The sequence below is a fragment of the Perognathus longimembris genome, chromosome 6, assembly GCF_023159225.1.
Source record: "Perognathus longimembris pacificus isolate PPM17 chromosome 6, ASM2315922v1, whole genome shotgun sequence".
Classification (NCBI taxonomy): domain Eukaryota; kingdom Metazoa; phylum Chordata; class Mammalia; order Rodentia; family Heteromyidae; genus Perognathus; species Perognathus longimembris.
In genome coordinates, this window is record NC_063166.1 from 66076186 (window position 1) to 66085392 (window position 9207).

The 9207-nt window shown below is 53.8% G+C and overlaps 1 protein-coding gene across 2 annotated transcripts in view; it reads left to right on the top strand.

Moving 5' to 3' along the window:
• Angpt4 (angiopoietin 4) overlaps nt 1–8950 on the top strand; it is a 28844-nt gene extending 19894 nt beyond the window's left edge. The window contains exons 5-9 of one of the 2 annotated variants that reach the window (XM_048348944.1): nt 274–392; nt 2829–2930; nt 5670–5836; nt 8032–8162; nt 8540–8950. In XM_048348944.1, the coding sequence (XP_048204901.1) occupies nt 274–392; nt 2829–2930; nt 5670–5836; nt 8032–8162; nt 8540–8700 (680 nt within the window). In that variant the 3' untranslated portion in view covers nt 8701–8950. The remainder of the gene's footprint in view (nt 1–273; nt 393–2828; nt 2931–5669; nt 5837–8031; nt 8163–8539) is intronic. The other variant, XM_048348945.1, reaches the window with a different exon arrangement.
• The last annotated feature ends 257 nt before the right edge of the window (nt 8951–9207 follow it).

Genomic DNA, 9207 nt, shown 5'->3' on the forward strand with positions numbered 1-9207 from the left:
TCCCCCCTCGCCCCCTTACCCTCAGACAGCCCCCCTCGTCCATCAGCTGCACACACCAAGGCAGTTCCTGCCTGGGAGACTTGGCAAACACTGTTCCCTCTGCCTGGAAGGCGCTCCCCTTCTCCCCCGGGACCCCTGCACTTGGTTCAGGTCCCAGCTCACTGTGGCTCCCCACCCCTCATTCCCCAGGAGGGCAGGCGGTGCCCACCCCCTCGCTCCCCTCTCCTCGCCCCCCCCCCCCCTCCAGCTCACTTCCGCTCCTCTGTCCCCCAGCAGCCTCCGTGAGGGCACCGGAGCCCGAGTTCCAGGACTGCGCCGAGATCCAGCGCTCCGGGGCCAACGCCAGCGGTGTCTACACCATCCATATGGCCAATACCTCAGAGCCCAGGAAGGTCAGGGGCGCCTGAACAGGGGGCTCACAGAGGCCCTCAGCCAGAGGCTTCCCAGACTGAGCCCCGTCCATAGCTCTATAGTGTGCACTGTGGAAGAGGGCAGAAGCCCCCCCCCCAAGCCAGGCAGGGGCACCCCCAAAGCCGGGCAAGCACTCTTTGCTCCTAATTCAGGAAGTAGTTCTGTGTGGGTGAAGGCCAGAACCTGAAGGTGCAGACGTCGGGAAAGAAGGAACACAGACCTGCAGGTGTCTGCAGGGAGGTTTGGGGCAAACTGAGATGGGAAAATGTGGGAATGACCTGCCAGCCATCCTGCCTCCCATTCCTCCCTGAAGTTTCCTCTCCCCACTCCTTTTTCTTGTGTTGGTACTGGGGCCTGAGCCCTGGGCCTGAGGACTCTCTCTTAGCTTTTGCACTCAAGGTTGGGGTTCTGTTAACTTGAGCCACAGCTCTACTTTCAGCTTTGGGTGGTTAACTGGAGATATGAATCTCACAGACCTTTCTGCCCAGTCTGGCTTCAAACCACAATCCTCAGATCTCAGCCTCCTGAGTAGCTAGGATGACAGGCGTGAGCCACCAGCACCCTGCAACTTCTTTCCTTCAGAGTATGTTCAGAAGAGCAGCCCAATTTGTCCCTACTTTGTCCCCCCCTTTCCTCACACCTGCTAAACTCACCTCTTTTTTTTTTTTTTTTTTGCCAGTCCTGGGGCTTGGACTCAGGGCCTGAGCACTGTCCCTGGCTTCCTTTTACTCAAGGCTAGCACTCTACCACTTGAGCCACAGCGCCACTTCTGGCCATTTTCTCTATATGTGGTGCTGGGGAATTGAACCCAGGGCTTCATGAACGTGAGGCAAGCACTCTTGCCACTAGGCCATATCCCCAGCCCCCTAAACTCACCTCTTAAAGAAATACCTACCGAGGCCCTGTGTTTCAACACTTTCTACTTAGAATCTTGTAATATCTTTTTTTATTATATTTATTTTTTACATTCATCTGAACAAAGGCAAGAGTTCAAGTAGCTTAAGTATAAAAAGGGCACTATCATAAGAAGTAAGTGTGCTACATGAAATTAAGTTGATTTAGCTGTGGTGGGATTCGGCAGGGGTGAACACTAGAGTTTGAGGACACTGCTCCTGAGCTGACCTGTGAGGCTCAAAGCTTGGCTTTACATGTATCTTGTTCGGGAGCACAGTATTCTCCTATCTGGGCCTCAGTTTCCCTTCCTGCATCTTCTACCACCCCTACAACAAAGGCCTTGCCTTCTCTCCCTCTGTGAATCTTAGCATCTCAAGCCCCTGCTCCTGTTGCAGGAGCAGAAACATCATTGCACTGTATCCCCAAACATTTGCAGCCAACAGTCTACCTGAACTAACATAGGCTCTGCCTGACGGCTCTAGCCCTAAGGCTAGCTCACCTCTGATTCATCACTGAGGGCCGGAAGCCAACTGTACTCACTGAACACACATTGAACATTGAACATGTGCTCAACTTGCTGGAAAAAAATAATGTGTGGATGAAAGTTAAGCCAAAAGGTTAAGATTGATGATTTCTTTGAAACCAAGGATTGTTTCTTTCCTGACTAAGCATCCCTAGTTCTCTAAAGCATGGCACATAGTAGGTGCTCAGAAAACACTTGTTCATTGAATGGTAGTAATAGCAGTTCCTAGGTCTAATACAGCTAAGCATTTTGTGTCTGTTACCATTTGGATATCAAGTCGTTAACACACACACACACACACACACACACACACACACGCTCATGCTTTGAGCACTTGGTCTCTAGCTGGTGGCACTATTTTGGAAGGTTGTGGAAACTTTGGAATTAGGCCTATCTGGAGAAAATGAGTCACTGGGGCCGTGGCTTTAAAGATTATACCTGGAGTCCATTCCCCCCCACCACCTCCCTTTCTGAGGTTAGTACAATCCCACTTCCCTGATGTTCTGCCTGAAGGAGACCACAGACTGTACCCTCTCTGGCCATAGGCCTCAGGAAGCCCTCCCTCCCTCACTTGCTCCCACCTTCCCTCCCTCTCTCCTTCCCTCCCTCCCTGCCTTCCTCTGGATGTTCTGTCACTGCAGCAGAAAGCCTAATGCATCAGTCAACATTGAATCATAAATCAGAGCAATCCTGCTGTACTAACAAACAAAAGCTCCCAGCCTGGGCCTGGCTGGCTGTCTTCTAAACACCGTGCATGGCTCCACTCATTTAATTCTTACAAAAATGCCAGTTCGCAGAGGGGAAATGGAGGCACAAAGAGGTGGAAGGCATAACCATCCCCATTTAGGAGAAAAGAAAGCCTAGGAGGAACTGTCACTTCTCCAACCTTCTAGAAAATGAGGAGGGTTTGAGGTTGGGGTTTTTTTTTTTTCTGTCTGCCTCTGAAGGATTGTAGCTCAGCTACTTCTCCCCCGCCCCCTACTCCCCCCCCCCCCACCAGGTGTTCTGTGAGCTGGAGGCCAATGGAGGCGGATGGACCCTCATCCAGCGCCGCGAGAAAGGCAGCGTGAGCTTCCAGCAGGGGTGGAAGGAGTACAAGGAGGTAAGGCTGCCGCTGGGGACCGCCCCCCCACATCACCTGCTGCTGCTCAACAACGAGCAGGTGGTGGGTTAGTGGTGGAGGGGACCGGTTTCCTCTCTCCCATCCCTGAGGGGTGTGGGGGGAGATCAGCTCCCCTAACATCAGCAACCCTCACACCCACCTGCCTGGGATACACTCGCCTCTGGGACACTCCCTAAAATCCAACCATCTTTTTTTTTTGGGGGGGGGGGAAGGACCCATTTCTAACATAAACCCTAGAATGGAAATTGACTTTTTGTTTAAATTCTTGGAAAAAATAATATAGTATGAGTAGATGGCTAAATTTCTTATATGAATGCAAAGGAAGAGACAAGAAAACAAAACCCTCCTCCCATGGGCTGGGGATATGGCCTAGTGGCAAGAGTGCTTGCCTCGTATACATGAGGCCCTGGGTTCGATTCCCCAGCACCACATATACAGAAAATGGCCAGAAGTGGCGCTGTGGCTCAAGTGGCAGAGTGTTAGCCTTGAGCAAGAAGAAGCCAGGGACAGTGCTCAGGCCCTGAGTCCAAGCCCCAGGACTGGCCAAAAAAAAAAAAAAAAAAAAACCCTCCTCCCACCCCTGGCGCCACCGTTAACCTGAGTCTCTTTGCTGTTTGATGTATTTGGGGCCATACCTGCATGGGCAAATGGCTTCATGTAGAATCGCTGGCTCCAAAACCACATGCATTTTATAAGACATGAGAAATTGTACCCAATTGTCTTCCAGTGTTTTAAATTAAATTTTGAGTACAGGATTTTTCTTTTTTTTCTTTCTTAATTTTTTTTTTGGCAAATGGGCTTAAAAAGCTCTTAAGGTTTTTGAAAGTAAAAGAAATGGAAAATAATATCCACAAAGATATTTGTAGTGTCTGCTAGCTGTTCATGTAATGAATACATAAAAATAAATACTAAAATTAAGTTGTGAGTGCTCTTGAAGTAATTGAGTTTGAATCAGTGAATAAAATGGTAGAGAGGGCTGGTACTGTGGCTCAGGCCAGTAATCCTAACTACTCAGGAGGCTGAGATCTGAGGATCAATATTCAAAGCCAGCTAGGGCAAGAAAGTCTGGGAAACTCTTACCTTCAATTAACCAGCACAAAGCCAGTAGTGAGTGGAGCTGTGGCTCAAGTGGCAGAGCACCAGCCTTGAGCAAAATCAGCACCTAGGCCCTGATTTCAAGCCCCAGTACCAGCACAAAAATAATAAAGTAAAAAAAGAAAAGAGGGCTGGGAATATGGCCTAGTGGTAGAGTGCTTGCCTAGCATGCCTGAAGTCCTGGGTTTGATTCCTCAGCACCACATATATAGAAAAAGCCAGAAGTGGTGCTGTGGCTCAAGTGGTAGAGTGCTAGCCTTGAGCAAAAAGAAGCCAACGGGGCTGGGGATATAGCCTAGTGGCAAGAGTGCCTGCCTCGGATACACGAGGCCCTAGGTTCGATTCCCCAGCACCACATATACAGAAAATGGCCAGAAGCGGCGCTGTGGCTCAAGTGGCAGAGTGCTAGCCTTGAGCGGGAAGAAGCCAGGGACAGTGCTCAGGCCCTGAGTCCAAGGTCCAGGACTGGCCAAAAAAAAAAAAAAAAAAAAAAAAAAAAAAAAAAAAAAAAAAAAAAGAAGCCAACGACAGTGCTCAGGCCCTGAGTTCAAGGCCCAGGACTGGCCAAAAAAAAAAAAAAGCACCACACATTGGTGGCTCATGCCTATAATTCTAGCTGCTCAAGAGGGTGAGATCTAATTATCACAGCTTGAATCCAGCCTGGGCAGGAAAGTCCATGAGACTCTTATCTCCAATGAATCACCAGAAAATTGAAAGAGGTGCTGTGGGTCAAGTGGTAGAGCTCTAGTCTTTTTTTTTTTTTTTTTTTTTTGGCCAGTCCTGGGCCTTGGACTCAGGGCCTGAGCACTGTCCCTGGCTTCTTCCCGCTCAAGGCTAGCACTCTGCCACCTGAGCCACAGCGCCCCTTCTGGCCATTTTCCATGTATGTGGTTGTGGGGAATCGAACCGAGAGCTTCATGTGTAGGAGGCAAGCACTCTTGCCACTAGGCCATATTCCCAGCCCAGAGCTCTAGTCTTGAGCAACAACTAGTTCAGGGACAACACCCAGGCCATGAGTTCAAGCTCCACAACTGACTGCCCCCACTCCAAAGAAAAGGTGGAAAGAAACACACAGGCCAAAGGTGGCCTTAGGCTGCTGGAGGGCACATAGGGACCTGAAGGAGGAGCAGGCTGAAGTGCACCCCTGGCCTTGGTGCTGAACGATTGCTCTGTAAGGACACTGGTTTCCAGAACTCCTAGCTGCCTATTTCTACGTGACTGAAGTTCTCAGTGGCTGCTCTGTTGTTATTCACAGTTCACGCTACCCATTTGCCCAGAAGCAGCAGCTAAGTCCATTCTTTTCTTGTTGTGGTTGTTGAAGTTTCACGTACCTGCATCCAAGGCACAAATAGGAAGTGTGAGGCCCATGAATCGTTCACCCATGTGACCACCATGCAGGGCTACATGGATGCTCCGGACCCCAGCACCCAAGAAGCCTATGCCTTCCCCCGGCTGGTGCCCTTGGAAGTGTGGTCGCTGCTAGTCTCTCTCGCTACAGGCTGGTGTTGCCTGCCCCTGAAACTTTGAGTTGTGTCCACTTGGCCTTCACCTACAAATGCCTGTGAACTTGACTGCTGAGCATCGTGGCTGGCTCAGCCAGGGATCCGGCCTCTCTCCCTGCAGGGCTTTGGCGACCCCGCCGGGGAGCACTGGCTGGGCAATGAGGCGGTGCACCAGCTGACCAGCAGGGCGACCTATTCACTGCGGGTGGAGCTGCAGGACTGGGAGGGCCAGGAGACCTACGCCCAATATGAGCGCTTCCAGCTGGGCAGCGAAGGGCAGATGTACAGGTGGGCTCTGGGCCCGGGCCTGTGGGCGGGCTGGAGTCCCGGGGGCCGGCGACTGCAGAGCCTGCACCCAGGGTCAGTGGCTGGGCGTCTCCTGTCCCCACCATCTGTCCTCCATTTGGACACACGTCACGGGATCTGGAGACAACCGGCTAGCACTCAGCATGTCCCGGCCCCTGGGTGGGGTGGGGAGACTCACAGAGGCCGCCAGCCCTCCGGCAGAGAGGGGCCTTCCCAGGTCAATCACCACAAGCCAGCCACTGGCAGAGACCCAGAAAGGGGAGGGGAGTGACCCAGTCAGCCCTGCACAACCTGAGGCCAAGGGGGAGGGGCCCAGGCCAAAGGTGGCAGGGGGGAGGCCTAGGCCCGTGCTGGCACAGCAAAGCTGGGTCTCTCTGAGCTTTGGCACAGCAGGATGGGTGGCACACGGTCAGAGCTTCAGTACTGTTCTTTAGAAAACAACAGTGTGCTAAAAAAAAAAAAAAAAAAAAGACTGAAGGCTGGGTGCTGGTGGCCCATACGTGCAATCCTAGCTTCTCAGGAGGCTGAGATCTGAGGATCACAGCCCTGGCAGGAAAGTCTGAGACTCTTATCTCCAATAAGCCACCAGAAAATCAGAAGTAAAGCTGTGGCTCCAAGTGGCAGAGCGCTAGCCTTGAGCAAAAATTGCTCAGGGATGACGCCTAGGCCCCAAGTGCAAGCCCTACAACCAACACAAAAACAGGACTGGGCATTTACTGAGTGCCAACTGTGCTCCCCCATCCCCTATGCTCCTCCCCTCAAACCCTTAGAGGCAGACATGGTTGTGCACATGTTTGTAATAGGAAAACAGAGGTAGTGAGTGTAAGGTCTCCACCCAAAGCAAGATGGAGTCTGGATTTTGAATTCAGGTCTCCCTGCTGCCCGCACTCATCGAGTCTCCACCCCATGGGTTAGTGCAGCAGAGGAAGCGGAAGTCTCCTGGACCCATCCTGTACATGCAGCCATCTAGTCTGTGCTCTTGGATCCAAGTCTGAGGCAGCAACTTCTGTAGCCCTGGGTTCAAGACCTGCCATCTGCCTTGGGAAACACAGATGTTGAGAAAGGCCACTCATTGCACTGAGGACCGAGGGCCTGGGATCCCTGTTTCCTTGGTCACAGGCTTCGTGACCTTCAGAAAGTCACTCAACTACTCTGTGCTTCAGTTTCCCCAGTGTAAAATTCAGTACCTCCATCATACACAAGACATCCTACGGCAAGGTGCCTGCATATAATATTAAGTGAACACTGGAGATAAATGATGTATTCAAAGTAGTAACAGAACATCTGGGCATCTCACTGTATGTGTTTATATACATATATGTGTCTGTGTGTGCATATGTGTGTATGAATGCATACACATAGACATAGACATCTATCAGTTCCATCTACCGTGCAGATGGATGCAAGAATGGTAAATCTGGAACTTCCATAACCCTAGGGAGAGGGGGCTGGGACGGGAGGGTCATGAGTTCTAGGTTGGCCTGAGCTCCCTGGAGAGAACCCATCTCACAGAAACAACAAAACAAAAGCAAGTTGGCCCCTCCTGCCATGCTGTCTGTGTGACTTGGGCGCTTGCCCTGGGTTTTATGAGCTGAGCTACAGAGCGCCAAGCCCGGCCCACAAGGCCTGGCAGAGAGGTACAGAAACCCTCCCTCCTGCGGCTGGCTGCGAGGTGGGGTCACAGGGCATAGATCCATGGGTGCTGGGGGGGGGGTCTTCCTGCAGGAGGGGGGGGCTGTGAGGGGAGCTGGGGTTACAGGAAGGTCCACCACAAGCAAAGGGCATGTGTGTGTGCACCCCTCCCACACCTGGCTGGAGTCTGGCTGGTTCTGAGAGACAATGTGGGCGTTCCCACTCTGGGGTCCCCTTTTCTTCACAAGTGTCGTGAGGTTTAAACGAGCTAGGGTCGCACTCAGGAAACACGTTAAACCATGTGTGGCACTTAGGAGATGCTCAAAATAATGCGAGTTATCAAGACTCGGGGAGGGGAGGGAGGCCCAGCACACAGTGGGTGCTTTGTCCCTGGGAGGGGGCGGGCAGGGAGGGCAAGCAGGAAGGAAAGTGGTTCAAGCAACCCATCAATCTGGGCCCCACCTCCCCCCAAGATCACCTGGCGGGGACCCCAGCCCCAGCCTGACTCCGGCTCCTCTCGCACCCCTTCCCCGGGCGGCCTCCAGGCTTTCTCTGAGCGGATACAGCGGCTCCGCCGGGGACCAGAGCAGCCTGCCCTTGAAGGGCGCCAACTTCAGCACCCGGGACGCGGACAACGACGATTGCTTCTGCAAGTGCGCCCAGATGATGTCGGGAGGTGGGTGCCGCCAGGCCGTCCCCCTCCCCTCCCTACATTCCTCCTCTCCCTCCCCCTCTTCCTCCTCCCCTGGCCCTCCTCCCTCCCTCTCCCCCCCATTCTCCCCATGCTGTGCTCCCCCAGCCGTCCAGGACCCTCCTGGTCACACCTCTTCCTCAAGGTGGCTTGGCCAGCTTTCCTAGGAGCCCATGTTCCTGGAGAGACATGGGGGGGGGGGGCTGGCTCTAGGGGAGACACAGTGTCCCGTCAGTGCCCACCCCAGGCCAGAGGATACCCCACACCCCAGAGCAGGCAGAAGTAGATTTGGGGGGGGGGCAGGGGAGGCAGAGGGCAGCTCTCCCGGCCCTGTGCATCAAGTGACCTCCCTCTTGTCCCAGGGTGGTGGTTTGTCGCCTGCGGCCTCTCCAACCTCAACGGCGTCTACTACCCGGCCAGCTACCACTTGCGCAAACTCAACGGCATCCGCTGGCACTACTTCCGGGGGCCCAGCTACTCTCTGCGGGCCACGCGCATGATGGTGCGGCCCGTGGGCGGCTAGCCACGCCGCACAGGGGGCCTCCTGGCCTGGACCCTCGGGACAGCCCAGCCACAGCATGGGACACAGCGCCTGGGGCTCAACCTCCACACCCTGCATCACCGCAGCCCGTCCTCCTTGAGCCCTAAGTCTGAAGTCACCTGCCTCCCCACAACCCAGATTTGTGACATGCTGGCGGGGGGGTGGAGTCTGTCTCTACGGTACCCCCCTCCTTTCCCTCCTGCCTCCTGCAGGGCTTCCCTGCCAGCCTCGGGGTGACAAACTCAAAGGAAGCAGGTGACTCACAGTAGGTCTGCAGCAGGCAGGAGGTCTCTATCCCCTGGGGGAGGGAAGGCCACCTCCCCTCCCCTCTCCCATCCCAAGCCTTCCCTAGCCCCGAGATGTCCCTGGCCTCTGTTTAAAGGGCCTGAGGGGCCTAGACTCCAATGTCTAGTGCTCACCTCAGGGCTCTGAGGGCTTTGTGGGAGAGGGGCGAGGAGAGGGAATCTAGAAGGATCCCTTTACTTCCCG